Source organism: Anopheles stephensi, chromosome X (genome assembly GCF_013141755.1).
Source record: "Anopheles stephensi strain Indian chromosome X, UCI_ANSTEP_V1.0, whole genome shotgun sequence".
In the NCBI taxonomy this organism is placed as follows: domain Eukaryota; kingdom Metazoa; phylum Arthropoda; class Insecta; order Diptera; family Culicidae; genus Anopheles; species Anopheles stephensi.
The window spans coordinates 6,238,501-6,253,927 of record NC_050201.1 but is presented as its reverse complement, the minus strand read 5'-3'; the positions used below and the strand labels follow the sequence as shown (position 1 = coordinate 6,253,927).

General features: G+C 52.5%; 5 protein-coding genes across 7 annotated transcripts; all 5 read right to left on the bottom strand.

Annotated features, from left to right (window-relative positions):
• Positions 1 to 141: 141 nt before the first annotated feature.
• On the bottom strand, positions 142 to 1,895 carry LOC118516782 (serine protease persephone-like). 2 transcript variants are annotated; one of them, XM_036062679.1, is made up of 2 exons: positions 1,376 to 1,895; positions 142 to 1,290 (listed from the first exon to the last, which is right to left on the bottom strand). In XM_036062679.1, the coding sequence occupies exons 1-2, from the start codon at positions 1,512 to 1,514 to the stop codon at positions 278 to 280; spliced, it is 1,152 nt and encodes a 383-aa protein (XP_035918572.1). In that variant the 5' UTR covers positions 1,515 to 1,895; the 3' UTR covers positions 142 to 277. The 2 variants fall into 2 exon arrangements, with proteins under 2 accessions (XP_035918572.1, XP_035918579.1); XM_036062686.1 differs by having other exon boundaries at positions 171 to 1,287; positions 1,376 to 1,582.
• Positions 1,896 to 2,898: 1,003 nt separating this feature from the next.
• On the bottom strand, positions 2,899 to 8,499 carry LOC118516919 (serine protease persephone-like). Its single transcript, XM_036062764.1, has 8 exons — positions 8,214 to 8,499; positions 7,933 to 8,119; positions 7,549 to 7,864; positions 7,319 to 7,484; positions 5,011 to 5,022; positions 3,804 to 4,285; positions 3,551 to 3,734; positions 2,899 to 3,482 (listed from the first exon to the last, which is right to left on the bottom strand). Exons 1-8 carry the CDS (start codon positions 8,311 to 8,313, stop codon positions 3,136 to 3,138), a joined length of 1,794 nt encoding a protein of 597 aa, XP_035918657.1. The 5' UTR covers positions 8,314 to 8,499; the 3' UTR covers positions 2,899 to 3,135.
• A 714-nt stretch (positions 8,500 to 9,213) lies between these two features.
• Positions 9,214 to 9,843, bottom strand: LOC118516910. The gene is made up of 2 exons (XM_036062752.1): positions 9,702 to 9,843; positions 9,214 to 9,628 (listed from the first exon to the last, which is right to left on the bottom strand). The coding sequence occupies exons 1-2, from the start codon at positions 9,778 to 9,780 to the stop codon at positions 9,237 to 9,239; spliced, it is 471 nt and encodes a 156-aa protein (XP_035918645.1). The 5' UTR covers positions 9,781 to 9,843; the 3' UTR covers positions 9,214 to 9,236.
• A 102-nt stretch (positions 9,844 to 9,945) lies between these two features.
• Positions 9,946 to 10,567, bottom strand: LOC118516900. The gene has a single exon (XM_036062747.1). The coding sequence runs from the start codon at positions 10,506 to 10,508 to the stop codon at positions 10,005 to 10,007; it is 504 nt and encodes a 167-aa protein (XP_035918640.1). The 5' UTR covers positions 10,509 to 10,567; the 3' UTR covers positions 9,946 to 10,004.
• Positions 10,568 to 10,880: 313 nt separating this feature from the next.
• LOC118516756 (hepatocyte nuclear factor 3-gamma) lies at positions 10,881 to 15,326 on the bottom strand. Of its 2 annotated transcripts, none has more exons than XM_036062675.1 (5): positions 13,293 to 15,326; positions 13,192 to 13,218; positions 13,045 to 13,121; positions 12,872 to 12,973; positions 10,881 to 12,707 (listed from the first exon to the last, which is right to left on the bottom strand). In XM_036062675.1, the coding sequence occupies exons 1-5, from the start codon at positions 13,849 to 13,851 to the stop codon at positions 12,258 to 12,260; spliced, it is 1,215 nt and encodes a 404-aa protein (XP_035918568.1). In that variant the 5' UTR covers positions 13,852 to 15,326; the 3' UTR covers positions 10,881 to 12,257. The 2 variants fall into 2 exon arrangements, with proteins under 2 accessions (XP_035918568.1, XP_035918569.1); XM_036062676.1 differs by having other exon boundaries at positions 10,881 to 11,883; positions 13,293 to 15,325.
• Between the last annotated feature and the right edge of the window lie 101 nt (positions 15,327 to 15,427).

Here is a 15,427-nt window from a genome sequence, read left to right as displayed (position 1 = left end):
GATTGGAACACTCATGAGTGCTAAAAATATCAAATGCGATGCGATCATCAGCCACCACCAAGGGTGATCCTAACACTTGTTTACATCCTGGTCTCTACACACTAGCCTACGGAAACAGGGTAAGAGCGTACGTCATGGCAGTTAAAGAAAACGTTTTTTTTTTATTTAAATAATGTTTTTAAACTGTCACTTTTATTGGTTGTCCGACATTACAGCTAAATATCCCGTAACACGATCACGATAGTAGAGCCAAAGACCTTTCCCTTCACCTTTCGTTTTACGTGCTCGGCCACACAATCGATTCGATCCAATCGAGGTAGTGTGACACCTCGGTGTAGATGCCCGGGATGGGTGAACCGCACGCGTACCCGTTCGACGTAATACCGACGAGATAGTGGCGCCCATCCACGCTCAGCTCCAGCGGTCCACCCGAATCTCCCGGGCAGGTATCGGCGATCGTATCGTTCCGTTCGTTCCGCCCTAGCGCACACAGCTGCCCTGGGTGAAGCCCGGTCGGATTACGCCGAGTGCGCGGTACACTGCTCTCACACACCTTCCGCTCGATGAGGCGTACGTTCGCCTTCATCAGATGTGTCGCTGGTTCCGTATCACCCGGTTGTGTGGTACCCCAGCCCTGCACCGATAGTTCCGTCTCCTCCGGTAGACTTCCGGTCGCGTTCGCATACAGACATATCGGATCGACGAACGGCCAGTCACCGGTCAGTGGTTCGGCCAGTTCCAGCAGCGCAATATCGTTCTGGTACGTGACGGGATGGTAGTCCGGGTGGGGTGTTGCGTTCCGGATCGCAATGTCCAGTGGTTCGTCGACGGTGCGGGCCGGCTGCAGCTCGATTACGCCGAGCCGTGCAAACACGGGCATTTCCCGCAGACAGTGGGCAGCGGTTAGCAGAAACCGGGGCGAGATGAGGCTGGCCGCACACCGGAACAGTGACGGTGAGCGAGCATCCGACCCGTTCGGTGCACCGTACCCAAGCGCAGCCATGTACGGGAATTCGCCAAACTGTGCCGCAACACCGTTGAAGATGTGATCCGCCAGTCCCGTAGCGTTCGGGAACTGTTCGCACTGTACCGTGCTGGTGCGCTTCACCATCGGCGCACTCTTCAGACGTGACTCTAGCCGCAGCGGACAGCACACGATCGGTAGCGACTGGTTGAACGAGCAGGTAACTAACGCATCCAATGGCCACGGACGCTCCAGCACCCAATCACACCGATTCGCCGGCCGGCATACGCCAGCGGTACCATTCTTCAGCTCGCACGCATCACCTTCTAAAGAGAAATTACAGAAATTGTGATCCACTGTGATTGTTGCCATCCGCTGCACCCACACACACACACAAACATTTAACCATACCGTACAACATCGTGTCATCTTCGATCAGGATCTGATCGGCAGCCAGCAGGGCGGCATGGCCGACGACGGTCCCCAGCAGCACCAGTCTCAGCAAGTCACCGACCGGTTCTCGACGGCACCAGCGATCGGAAGCGATCATTTTTCGTCGATCAAACCGAACTGTCACTGAGAGCCCGCCCCAACAGATTGACAGTTTGGCTTATCCCTCTTTGCTGTTTTCCCTTTTCTCTGACTCTCTCACTCTCTCTCTCTCTCTCTCTCTCTCTCTCTTTATTCACACCTGCAGCTTGCAAGGCCGTGCTACAGCTGGTGAGGAGATAGCAGCGGATCGACTTAACCAATCGATGTAAACAATCGACGGTATCTCACAGACACACACACACCACCGAATCAGAACGTGCGTGTTGATCGATTATTTTAATCCAATCGAGAACGGCGATGTGACGTTATCACTCACTCGACGACAGGAAAACACTACAACCCCCGGAAAGCTTCTGCGACGCAACGGCCACCACTAGACTGGGTCACGGTTAGACCAACAACGGAAACGGTTCTGTTGCTTCTGCGTGTGTGTGTGTGTGTTTATTTATTTGCACAAATAACGAGATGCCTAATCTTCTTCCACCTTCCTACTGTTCCACCGCGTCTCTATATATAAATACTTGTATATTCCTCTCACACACATGTACATACGGACTGCGGTAAACGAACTTGCGAGGATGGAGCGCTAGAAGAAACGGAAGAGATCACTACAACCGCGACCAGTGGTTCCGGTTTGACTGGCCACTCATTGGACATTGGTAGGGGTGTTGATGAGCTGCTACGGCAAACGCAACTTGAAATGAAAGTTGGATGCATCGGCTGCTTCCAATCGTGATGGTTAATCCTTGACCTAGAGGAGCAACACGTCCAGATCTTTGTGACCTTCAACCCGAACATCTTGTCCGTAGCCATCTTACCACGTCCACCATTTTTGATGTGCGTCTGGGTGTGACTACCACAGTGGACACTAGGGAACAGAGGGTTAGCTGGAATCACTGGAATCCATTCTATATACATTCTTGCCATCAACCAAAAACCGGGCAAGAAGCACTATCATCAACCGATTGCGCCACACGCTAATCGGCACAGTACGCTTCATGGGTCAACAGTGGAAGTTCAAACCGGCTGTTAGATAATCGCTTTTCGACCAGTCTCACTGTGTCTATCTATTTCCTATTCCCCGTAACGTTCCCCGCAAAAAAAACGCTACATTTGCATGCTGAAAGCGGATGAAAGATGGCGCCGATTGGTTTCCAGCAACTGTCATCATACCTGCTACGATAGGTCAAGGGTGTCGACGGCCGAGCGAAATCCCAGTCCAGGGAAACCAGTTTCCAGCAGGGCTAAAAGCAGGGCTCCCGATGATAAGTAGCACCATCAAGCGTCTCCATCGCTGGAAGGTCACTGGCAGTTGTTGTTTGCTGGTGGTGCCATCTGGCGGAGGCTAGCGGGAAGTAGATCGAACGCACTGATGCCCAATATCCGTTTTAAACTAGATTTTACATAGTTTTTTTTATATGTTTCTAGTATACAAATGCAGTGTACTTAGGTATCTTGCACACATTCCAGTCCGAGCTGCATCATTGAGTATTCATCTTTTTCTCTCCCTCTGTTTGCTTAAAATTCTAACCGTTGCTCCAGGTTCATAAACCAACGTTCAAAGAAATCTATTTGGATGAAGTATCTCTAACACACACACACACGCCCTGACAATCCGATTATGCCCACACGATGCTCTCGATCCATTCGATGTAGGCAGCGACACGGGTGGACACACTGGGCGTATTACTGCCGCAACCGTTCCCGAACGAGGTAACACCAACCAGCTTGTACTTGCCATCGTCCAGTATTTGCAGCGGTCCACCGGAATCGCCCTGGCACGTGTCACCGACCACCTTCGTTTCTTCGTTTTCCCGCCCGGTTGCGCAGTACTGCGTCGCGACGATACCCTGCGGCAGCTTCCGGTTGTTCTTGAGCAGATTGCTGTCCGCGAAGCTTTGGTTGCACTTTTGCCACGGTACCGTCGTAAGGTTTACCTTCATCAGCTGGTTCGACCGCAGGTTACCTGCAATTTGGGATGCATAGGGTAAGTGAGGTGTGCGAGTGAGGAAGGCGAAACAGTCGACAACGTACGATCCAGATCGATGATACCGTAACCTTCCGCGGTGAGTACCGTATCCTCGGGCAGATCCTGCAGATCGTCATTCAGGCAGATCGGGTTCACGTCCGGCTCATTTTCGATCCTGCGCTCAAGCTGTATCAGTGCGATGTCGTGATAGTTACGGTTGGTCCTATACTCCGGATGCGGGAAGAATGCCTACAAAGGATGGAAACGGTACAAGGTAAAGACGTTGGCGCCTGGTGCTTGATGCCTTCCATCGCTCACCTTTATGCCCACCACCACACCGTGATTGCCGGGGGCAAGATTGTTGGTGCCGAGAATCGCTACCGTTGGCCGATCGCTCATCGGGATGCAGTGGGCAGCGGTGAGCAGAAAATCGGTCGATATGAGGCTCGCCCCGCACCGGTAGCTTACATTTTGGGCCTCATCGTCCGTCGGGTAGCCGAGGGCCGCCATGAACGGGAACTCACCCTCGCTTGCCTCCTCACCGTCGATGATGTGAAAGGTCAGGCGTGAGGAGTACTTTGGCACCTGCTCACAGGCCAGCCGGGACCGTACGCCCAACGGGTGGGCACCGGCGGTACCGTTCGTTTTGCAGCAGATCACCTCCACCAGCCCATCGAACCCGCACGAGACACGGTCGGCAAAGCGGCGTTTCTTAACGATCTCCTCCAGAAACCAGGGACAGGCCGTCGCATCCGTGCAGACGCCAGCAGTTCCGTCGCGTAGCTCGCACGCATCTCCCTCTGTAACAGGATGCAAAACAAGTTAATGAGTGACGACTCCGAGCGCTAGGTGAAGTGATGCAGTGTGCAATCGTGAGACGCGTGCGATTAGTTCCCACACACACACACACGCGCTACAAGCAGGTCGGAGGAGGAATCCCGGTGGATCGAGATTTCTTTTCTTTTTTTCCCCATCATTGCCTCATCAGTGAGGGTCACGCTGCAGGTTATCACCGCGACTGTTCTAGCCGTAGCCCGGGCTAGAGTCTTCTTCCACGTTCAGCTTCGCACGCAAAGAATCTCTCGCATGCTGTTTTTGCAAAGTGTGAAAAATGATCCAACATCGAGCAGACATAACACTCCCACCGCATGTCCCCAAAACCCTAAAAGAAACTGGAATTTACGTTCCGTAGGTGGGATTTTCCCGAACAGAGGGGGAGAGGGGGGAATACATAAGTTTTTCTACCCACCGTAAAGCGCCTGACATAGGGCGCCGCTAGTGACGGCTGCCAGCAGCAGGAGCGCTCCCGCTATTTGCCGCATTCCAGGCGCACACGGTGACCAGCAGCAGCAGCAGATTCCCCCGAGGACCGGTGGTGGTCGATGCGATTTTGGTTCGACTTTTACGATTTTGCCGCACACACAGCGGCCACTCGGCACGTCGTCGTCTGTCGTAGGTTTGCAATTTCTGCACGGGCCTTTACCGAAGGTAGAAACGTCCGCAACCGGTCATTGGCCTCTCTCACTCGCTGGCACTGCTGGTGTCTCGCTTGCGCAAACGGGAACCCATCGCCATCGATCAGGCCCGGTCCATTGCGCGGCGCGGCGTGTTGCGAGCCCAGCAAAACACAAATAAAAACACACACACACACACACACACAGAGCAAAACAACAATACTACCGCGTGTCAAATTCGTCTCGAGGATGAATGTCAAACCGGTCGCGAGATGGCTTAGCTAAGTAGAACCATTGCACGTGCTCATACACATACACAGGCGCGGAGCGATGCGAGTGAGCGCTCGCTTGCAGTCCCCGTTTGACACACGCCAGGAGGATACTGATCCGACCGAAAACAAAGGATACACCCCCGGGGGATACGGTTTGATATGACGTTTGATTGATTGTATTAGTTCGGTTGTGACGTTTTGTCTTGTGTGCTGGTTGGCAGCAGCTGATTGTAGACTCGACCTCCAATATCTCGGCTGGTCCTTAGCTTCGACGCGCAACGCTGCCGTGCTTTGGGCTCTGCTGGACGATCTGCGCCGACGAAGCTCACAAAGGCGACTAACGGGTTCGTCGCGCGAGGCCGCCGCGTACTGATGAGTCGCTGTCCCGCTCTTCACAATTCGCTATGCTTTCGGGGTTGATGTGCGTATACATGTGTGGGTGCGATTGGAAGTTGTTTGTATACGAGGTGTTACTTCCGAACGGGCAGCAGCCCTCTAATCAGCCTCCTGCTGCGAGATCGGTACAAGCGGTCTCTAAACCCTTAAGAGCGCTGAGATTTCGTCCTCTGTAGGGGGGGAGTGATTATTGAGGGAAAATTTGGGGAAGATCCTTCTTCTGGACCAATAACCGGTAAGCCTTACGATTCTTCCTAAAACTCACCCAATGATGCCCTCTCACGTGTCACATTGGGTGAGTGTCCACCAAGCAGAAGAAACGGCGATTTACCCTCTCATGGATAAAAAATTTAACCCGATCAGCCCACTGTAAGCAAATAACCATAAAACACCACAGTCTGCTCTAAGCGAACCTGCTGTCCTGTTGCCCCTCCATCTACCATTACCACCTTCACCGAAAAGCCGTGGACCTCTTCCTGCATGCGACACAGATTTTAATTTGTTTTGCAAACGACACCGGGCATTCCCCGGACCACGGGAGAATACCGAAACATCAGCTCACAAACCTGTCTGTGTCAAAGAGAAACATAGAGAGAGAGAGAGAGAACGAGGAACGAGAATACGGGGATGCGACGATACATGCCTAAAATGGATCCGTACGTCGATCGTCACGCGAATTATCACCCTCAAGGTTCCCGTGCCGATCATACTTTTATTTGCTTTATTTTTATGTTTTATTATGTTCCTGTACTCGAATGTGTGTACGTGTGTGTGTTTTTTTTCTCTCGATAGAGGCCAGTTAATTTTATTTCTTTTTTGCACATTTACTCTTCTGCAAAGTCACTCACGTCTGTCGAATGCAGAGTAAAAACACGGTCAACAAATGTACAGGGCGCTGAACCTTAGGGCACCGGCATTGTGAAAGTTACTATAGTAATAAAAAACGCGGAAATCTCTAGAAAACGCTGGTTGCTACATATGCTAATGAGAAATCACGTCACAACGTCCCTAACAGCGTGTCCAAGAAAACTTACTAAAACTCGAAATCGATATCTTTACGTACATATGTACAAAGAGCGAGAGAGAGAGGGAGAAGGGGGGATAACTAAGCTATTATAATCTGGCAAGTTTTGATAAAAATTGTACTACGAAAAAAAGAGGAGGGATTCCCTTTCTCTAAACTCTTTTCTAATTGCATCCATTCTCCCAGGCACGATTCATCTTCAGGAACTACAAATCTACCTCCAGAGGAAGAGGTTAGGGGGAGAGGGACAACGAAGCTAGTAAGATACTGTACTGTAAAGGTATCGGTAGACGCATCACGCACCATCATCCGCATCCTGTGCGTCTGATGGCCACACGTGCGATTCGATCCAGTCGAGGTAATGCGAGATCCGCGAATATACGGACGGGTTGGATGATCCACACCCAGCACCGAACGAGGTAACACCGACGAGATAGTACTTCGATGCGACATCACCGCCGGTCTCATAGTACAGTGGTCCACCGGAATCACCCTCGCACGTATCACTGTGAATGGGCCGGCCCTGGTCGAGCAGTTGGAACCCTCGGGCACAGTACTGCGATGATCGGATACCGTCCTTGACGCGGGATTTAAACATAGTGTATCCCTTGGTACACTCTGCCACCGATACGGTGGTCAGGTTCGTCCTGAGCAGCGCATTCGAATGGCTCTGCTCTTCCGTCACGCCCCAACCAGCGGCATACAGTGTGGTGGAAGCGTCCAGATCGGTGTCCTCCGTATGCAGACAGGTCGGCTGTACTACGGCGTCGAACTGAAACGGGCTCTCTACCTCCAACAGTGCGATGTCGTCATACTTCTGGCTGGTTTTGTACTTCGGGTGTACAATAATTTTCTGTGCGATGATGGAAGGATGGTTAGTTACAGATTAGCTTAGAGCGAGGAGTACCTGGTACTACCTTAATTGGGCGATCCTGAACTTCATCCGGATCGACGGGTGCCATCAGGTTGAGCGTGCCCATCCGCACTACCACCGGGTCACCGTGGATGGTGGCAATGCAGTGTGCTGCCGTGACCAGGAACAGGGGCGTGATCAGGCTACTACCGCACGCCCACTTGTACGCCTCGGTGTCCTGTCCCTTGTACCCCAGTGCACCGATAAACGGGACGTCACCACTGTCCGCTTCGCTGCCACCGATGATGTGGTACGACAGCTGCGACCGTTTGCCATCGTACATCGAGCAGGCCTTCACCGCTGGCCGCACGCCAACCCGTCTGTACGGAAAGGAGAGGCGTGTCAGAGAGAGAGTTAGAGGGTGGCGTATCCTCCTGTCGGCACTTACTCCGCTTTGATTGAAGGTACATCGGTGGTACGGCAGCAGATAATCGGTTCTTCGCGATCGAACCCACAGTTGACCAGCTGCTTGTGTGTGATCTCGTGTGCACGCAGTGCCGGCCGCAACCAGGCACAGTTACTAGCCAGCCGGCATATACCCTGCTCACCAGTGTGTAGCTTACACTCATCGTCCTCTGCGTCGATTCGTGGGAGGATAAAGGTTTCGTTAGGCGTACATCGGTAGTAGATAGTGGTAGGGTTCGCGGTAGGAACAGGAGCCAAACCTACCGAATCCTTCTGCGTTTACGGAGCAGCTTGCAAAATGCAGGGCTGCCAGTAATAATGCCGGCCACCGACACCGTTTGAGTACCGCACACGGCATTCGCATCTCACCAGCTGTACTACAGCGGCAAGTGAGAAGGTCCTAATGAAGGCACTCACCAGCGTACTAAGGCACCTCGTCTTTCTCTCTCACACACGCGACACGCTCTCGAACACTCTGGTCGAGCCAGTGTGAACGCTTGCGGAAACAACTTTTGCTCAGCTTCACTGTCAAGTGTACACTGAACCGACTGAACCGTACGGTGGTGATGAAGATCTGCATGATAGCCCGCACGCAAGAACACGCACACACGAAAATGCGATGGAAAGCGGCATCATCACCCGGAAGATGATGGGAGATATAGGAAGCGGGACAAGCGAATCGTAACGAAAAGGAAAAGAACCGCTGCGGCCGAGTGTCCCGAGGATCATCTTCTCACCGTGAGTCGTTTTCTCGCTCACACACCCACACACACCGTCGCTCTCTCTCTCTCTCTCTCTCTCTCTCCTTCTAGGAGGGCGCTGATGTGACGTGCCTGATCGGAATGTTTTCGATATCTTGGGAGATTCATTAAAACCGGATCGTGAAATCGGTACGCGTCACTCGCAATAACAAGTTCGCCGGAGCACACACACCACAAGCCGCTCAGGTGTGTCAGGTGCGTGCCGAGCGATACGGTCAAACGACAGTTTTTGGGCCATCGATTGACCCGATGATCATCGCTCGGTGCTCCGTTTTCACACCGTCGTCCCTTCCGCCCGGTACGGACATAAAAAAAAACCGGTCCCGGGTGGGTGGATGGTTCGGTTCGAAAGATAACAGCTACCCGGTTCAAGGTCACCGGGAAGAACGATTAAGACCGTTTCTGCAGTGCCTCCATGAGCCCACCATGAACAAAAAAAAAAAAAAGGGGGGAACACACAATGCTGATTTGTTCGGATATTGGTAGCTGCAGGAAACCCCCTATGTGTTTGTCTGTGGTTGTATTGTTACAGTACGAGTGTCACTTGCAGCATGTTAACGATATCATCATAACTGTCCTCCTGTGTGCGTACGCAGATATCTACCCGTCGCATGCCACCACCACGCAGATCCTCGTGTGTGTCACGCACCTGCAACCGAACGGCTCGTCTAAAATGGCGGTTCAGCTCGGGTATGCAGGCCTCCTTGCCGTACGGTAGCTTCAAGTCCGGATCCATCCCAACCGTCACGTACGGTGCCCGATTGTCCAGATATTCCTGCAGCGTGTACAGCTTGCGGTTCTGGGCGTCCAGATAGTCACGCTTCCGGTCCGAATCGAACAGTGGATGGTAGGCGGTGAGCGTGATCGGTCCGTGCGTCACATTGCCCGGACAGTCCAGCTCGGACGCATCGAAAATGTCTACCGAGAACGCGAAAACGAGTTGAAGAGACTGAGTGACGAAGTTCTAGGGAAAGCACTGCTGACAACTTACAATTGTGATCTTTGCCGTCGGCAGATGCGGAAAGCAGATGCAGTAGAACACCGACTAGCACAAACTGTAGCGAGATCATGTTCCAGTGGCCAGCTTGATGAAACGTTCACACCTAACTAAACTTCAAGTCCAGGTCCAGCAGCAGTGTTCCACTACTCGATGCAAACCCTATCGAAACGAGGGCATGCGTTCGGAAGCTCTTGGTAAACATGCTGACTCGGCGTACCACTGTTTGGCTGACACATTTAATGTATTGAAAACAAAAGTTTATTTGGCTAAACAACATAAGCACCACTCAAGTTTTTACCATCCATAGATGGCGGCCTGATAGTGGAAGAAGAGTGTGTTGTACGCTTCGATTACCAGCCGTATGTTGCGCTGGCCCACACCACCCGACACAATGTAGCCCCGGCCGGTGGACGAACTCTGGTTCACCTGTACCTCGACGTACGTCACGACGGCACCAACACCCGCGGTAGGATATCGCACCTCGAGCTGCACGTCTTGCGGTGTCGGCCAGGAGAGCTGATCGGAGGAAATGCCGACCAACCGTTCGCCGGCCGCGTGCGCACCGACACTGTAAGTGATCACCTGCCGCGTACTGCCCGCCTCCGTTACCTGCTCGGTGCGAGGCGTGAGTGGTGCAGTGTGTAGGTCGGGATTTGCCTTCCGGAACGCTTCCAGATCCGGTATGGTTTCGACGGTAACGTGCACGGACGAAGCATCCACCGGTGTACCGAGGGCACTGCCGAACAGGTGAAGCAGCGTAACGCCCGCACAGAACAGCATGCTTGATGTTGCGAACATGTTGGTTGACTGACGATGTGTATGGGCTGATGCCGGGAGTTGTAATGCACTAGCAAACCTCGAATATCATCTTTTATACCGTACCTGGCTGCCACACAGAACTAGGTTAGTGGAAAGGTGAACGGAAACGCCACTCGAAAGATAGCAGCTTCCGACTCCGACGGTGTCCACTCGAGATCATCACTCAAGGCGAAAGCTCCTTGAGTCTGGTGGCGTCTTATCGGCACGGTACGGACTCGTCGAAAACAATGGGACACGCTGACTAATCATCAGACGCACACGTAGCATATAACCGGTACATCGGTCGGGGGACTACCCCGACCTGCTGTGTGATATCTTCACCGCCATAATCCGAGATACAGCCGCGTTCAATCGATTATACCGGGAAATGCTTCAACGTCCCCTCTATCACTTTATTTGGACATAAGCTGTGGTGGAATGAATCAGACTACCAAACCGCCTACGGTCCTTGAGCCGATGCTTGTTGAGACCATGGGTGTGATTTTCACCACGAAGAAGTGGACCTGCAAAAGAAGATGCCTAATGGAGAGAGAAAAACACGCGGAACCTAGAACCCATGATAACCTGTTTGTAAGTCATTAAGTCATCAAGAGGAGTATTATGTCATATAAGAAACCTATGGGATAGTAAGATCTCGGCGTCTAACCATTGAGCAATCGTTGTTGGAGTTCGTTGGCGGCTCGTACTCTCGTCCGCTATCGCTATATGGAGAAAATAGAGGAAGGTGCGTAATATAGCTTGCCTCCGATGGTGTACAGCCAAGTGTGACCCAACAAAACCTTCCCCACATGTCCTCCCGTGTTGGTGAAGTTAAAATAGAGCAATAGAAAAAAAGCATGTTAAAGAACAAGGAAACGTGGGATATTGGGAAAACAGGACCAAACGACAGAACACACTCCGACTTCGTTTACCGTCTGCTGTAGTCGGACTTCTTCGTCCCCGCCGGACGTCTGGTGGATATGGTGTGGAGCTCTTTCTCAGTAGCGGGTACGGCCGGCCTACCACCACTGCCACCCGTCTCACCGACCCCGGTACACTGACCACCGGTGTAGTCCGAACCGCCGTACACGCCCTCCCCACTTCCGGCCGCCATTGGATCGTCGTGGTGCAGCTCATGCTCACCGGAAGAGATCGGCGGTTCGGTGGAGGTGGTGGTAGGCGGGCGGGCGGACACCGGCGCACCGGTGGTGGGGTCGGTAAGCGGTGGCATCGAGATGTCGTACTTCCGGGGCCGGCCGCGGGACAGATGGCGGCGCTTGAGAAACTCGTGATCATCCACCATCCAGAACGAACCGAAATCGTCCTCATACCGTACGAAGCACTTGTGCAGCGACAGATTGGTACGTATTGCGTTCTGGTGATGCCCGTGTGTGTGTGTGTGTGTGTGTGTGACGGAGAGAAAGAGAGATAGCCCCAACACATGAACTCTCTGTCCTGTGGGTTGCACCCGCCCATCGAACGGGTGGCCAAAGAGAGCAGAGTTCATTGTTCTACCCCTACTCAAGCACAAGCAGTCAGTCGGTGGGACACAGTAGCAAGTATAGCGTCAGCTGTCACGCATAGAAGCATCGAGACACGAACCACAATCAAACGCACGGTGATGGCGGTTAGTAAGTCTCGTGGTAGCGCGAACAACCATACGCCGGGGGCAAGTCATTATCCTACAGGCACTAATGAGCCCTCGAATAGCAAACAAATCACACTTTTTGTTTTTTTGGATTTTTATCCTCATGCCAGGAAAGGGAGGGGGAGTGGGAGAGAAAGTGGAGGAGATAGTTTAACAAAGTAAACGAACCGTTTGTAGAAGAATGGCGGTGGCGGTGGTTTGAGCGTGTTGGCAACACTGGCCACAATGGCGGCACGGGGAGATTCCGGCAACGTGTGGTGCGTCGGTGCCGGGTGTGGTGGAGATGCGGGCGACGCAGGTAGTGCTGCTGCCGGTGGCGTCTGCTTCTTCTTGCCGTGATGATGTCCACCGCCGGATTGCGACGGGTTGGGATGGTGTTGATGATGTTGCTGCTGCTGCTGCTGCTGCTGCTGGAACTTAAACTGCATGATGCCAAGCTTCTGGGGGCGACGCTTACAGAACTCGGCTTCGTTCACCGTCCATACGGCGCCCTTTATGTTTTCCACCCGCATGAAACACTTGTGCAGCGACAGGTTGTGCCGTACGGCATTCTGGGACGAATGTGTATGTGAGCACAAGGTGTTTAGACGTATCAAGACACTCCCCCCTTTGGGTCACTCACCAGCGAATGGGACATAGTCCCTAGATCCCAACGGTTCTTCTTACCAACAAAATCTCAAACTACTAGATGCTAGATACAAACGAGATTACTTACCTTCCAGGTAGCGGCATTGCGTCGGAAGTAGCAGAACGTGTTCTGGAACCAGTTGTAGATTTCGTTCAGCGTTAGCTGCTTTTCGGGCGATTCGATGATGGCCTACAGGCGAAAGCGTTGAGTGCGTTGTGTCAAACCGAGGTAACGATTGCGCGAAGATTATTAGTGCTTACCTGACGGATGAGTGACGCATACGTGAATGGTGGACGTACATCATGGCTGCGATAAAACTCTCTATTCTTGTGCACATCTACCGTAAATAGAGAGTTTCGATTAAGATTGTAATCAATGCTGACAACTTCATTTTACGGATCTCTTACCATCCTGTACATCCGGATAGTTAAGCTCTGGGAAGGATACGAAAGCGGGAAACGTTTAGAAACGGGGGGATTTTCGGGTTGTCTTAGGCTCCGCTACCTACCATCACTGTCCTGCGGGGAGAAGTACTTGGGCCGTACAGCGCCCCCACCTTTGGAAGATTTCCCTGTACTTCCAGCCGGTCCGGATGTGGGCGTAGGTCCCGTACCGTGATGCATACCCGGTACCGGTGGCGAAAGCGAATGTAGAGACGATTGTTGCTGGTGTTGCTGCTGCTGCTGCTGCTGCTGCTGCTGTGGACCATGGTGATGATGCAGATGGTGATGGGCCGAACCTGTCGACGACCCGATCCCGACGTGATGCTGCTGCTGGTGGGGTAGGCGGGCCGCAAATGCACCCTGCACCATATCTGCCGCTAGCTGTTCGGCCGGAAAACGCAACCCGGCGATCAGATCGAACGGACCGGTTGGTGGTACGGTAGCGGCCGGTGATGCAGTGGTCGGTAGCGGTGGTATCGCGGGCAGCTGCGACAGAAACGAACCACCGAACAGGGTGGCCGGTGTACGCAGCATCTCGTTCTTCTTGTTCAGATGCAAAATCATTGCCTGTAGCCGGTCGCGCTCCTTCTGCAGCTGGAGGTGTAGCTGACATACCACCTCCATCTGGATGCGTGCCTGCGCTGCGGAATAGTCACCGTTGATGTGGTCCGAATGGAGATGGCTGTAGAAGTCTTCGAACTCGTCGAACACCCGCTCACAGCCGGGCCAACGGCACGCACCACCCCCGAACAGGGGATGGATCGAGGTGGAACCGGCCCTTGAAGAGGAGGACCCATTACCAGGTTCGTCTACGACCGATAAGGGGAAGAATGCAAGAGAGGGAGGGGGAGAGAGAGAGAGAGCCAAATGTTAGTAAGGGGTTGGCGTGCAGAGCAGATTCTTCAGGTTTGAAAGATGGATATTGTTGAGAAAGATAGCTGACAGCTAATAGTGGATGTACAACGCCAGCAAATCGTAACGGATGCAGTTGATGGTGGGATAGTTGCTGCTGACACTCGGCGGGATGTTCTCGACGGCGCAAATGGCTGCGAATAATATAGAAAATCAAACAGTTGATCGGGTTTGTGGCTGCTTTTCAGCGTTTGATGCCGTATTTTTGACGATGTCCTCGAACCTGCCGTGCTCCTGCAGTCCGCGGACAGTTGCATCGTGATGGCGTGTCTAGACAAAAATGGCATACTCCTCCTCGCGAACATTCAGCACTCACACACACACACACCTATACAGAGGCAGATGTGCAATTTAGTGCACACGTCTGCGCTCTGGAAAGCCACGCTACCCAACAAGAATTGCACTCCCAACGATGGGATGGGTGCAGATGGTATGACTGTGTGTGTGTGTGTGTGTGTCGGATCAATGCTGACCGATGCTGACCAACTTCACGGCGGTTTAAACACAGCTACTAAAAGCTGTAACGAATAAGAGCAGACCAGAAAGCACCACAAAACACGAGGTTAATGATTGTAAGCAAGGCAAAGATAGAACCAAACAAAAAAGTACAACAGCCGACACCAGAAGAACTCCCGATTCCACCGATTGCACCAATTTTGTGTGCAAGAACACACGCACGCACGCTACACACAGCATCCAGCACGATGCACACGGATGCAAACTGCTTCTTCACTGCTGCCATTTTGGAGACAAGAATTTCTAACTTATTTTGCCAGTACACTAAAACACCAATTTTCCCCCCCAAAAAAAAAACAAATTTAATGTAAAATCACTTTTTTCTGGTTAGGTCCAACCGTAACAAAAAAAAGAACAAAAAAATCGTTGCCCTAAAGGGGCAACCGGTTGAATGGGCGCCTGAACGTATGCAACCCGCACGGTGGATGGATCCGTTCTGGCTAGCTTTGCCAGCCCCATTTCTGGTTGCTTGCTCTATGTGCGTGTGTGTGTGTATCTGTAATTTCACTTGCATCTCTCTCTCTCTCTCTCTCCCTCTCTCTTTTGCTCCTGCTCTCAAAAGGGCGATGCTGTTTTGCGCAAACGCCAGCAAGCGCAACCACCCTTTAGGATGATGGTGAAAGCGCCTTCATGTATGCAATCCTTGGTTGTAAGCTTGCACTGTTGCTAGCGGGTGGAGAGAATCGGGGGGGAGGCGGGGGGGGGGAGAGAAAACACTTATTGTTGCAATCTTTTACCAACACGAGTTCGAAGAACAATGATGCAAAAACGA

Excerpts from the sequence above, each read along its gene's own strand:
- LOC118516782 (XM_036062679.1), bottom strand. The coding sequence starts at position 1,514 with ATGATCGCTTCCGATCGCTGGTGCCGTCGAGAACCGGTCGGTGACTTG. Across the intron at positions 1,291-1,375 it reads AGATGACACGATGTTGTACG|AAGGTGATGCGTGCGAGCTG; the intron begins GTATGGTTAAAT and ends ATTTCTCTTTAG.
- LOC118516919 (XM_036062764.1), bottom strand. The coding sequence starts at position 8,313 with ATGCGAATGCCGTGTGCGGTACTCAAACGGTGTCGGTGGCCGGCATTA. Across the intron at positions 8,120-8,213 it reads CGTAAACGCAGAAGGATTCG|AGGACGATGAGTGTAAGCTA; the intron begins GTAGGTTTGGCT and ends GAATCGACGCAG. Across the intron at positions 7,485-7,548 it reads TTCAGGATCGCCCAATTAAG|AAAATTATTGTACACCCGAA; the intron begins GTAGTACCAGGT and ends ATCATCGCACAG.
- LOC118516910 (XM_036062752.1), bottom strand. The coding sequence starts at position 9,780 with ATGATCTCGCTACAGTTTGTGCTAGTCGGTGTTCTACTGCATCTGCTT. Across the intron at positions 9,629-9,701 it reads CGACGGCAAAGATCACAATT|ACATTTTCGATGCGTCCGAG; the intron begins GTAAGTTGTCAG and ends CGTTCTCGGTAG.
- LOC118516900 (XM_036062747.1), bottom strand. The coding sequence starts at position 10,508 with ATGTTCGCAACATCAAGCATGCTGTTCTGTGCGGGCGTTACGCTGCTT.
- LOC118516756 (XM_036062675.1), bottom strand. The coding sequence starts at position 13,851 with ATGGAGGTGGTATGTCAGCTACACCTCCAGCTGCAGAAGGAGCGCGAC. Across the intron at positions 12,974-13,044 it reads ATGCGTCACTCATCCGTCAG|GCCATCATCGAATCGCCCGA; the intron begins GTAAGCACTAAT and ends TTTCGCCTGTAG. Across the intron at positions 12,708-12,871 it reads GCAATGCCGCTACCTGGAAG|AATGCCGTACGGCACAACCT; the intron begins GTAAGTAATCTC and ends CATTCGTCCCAG.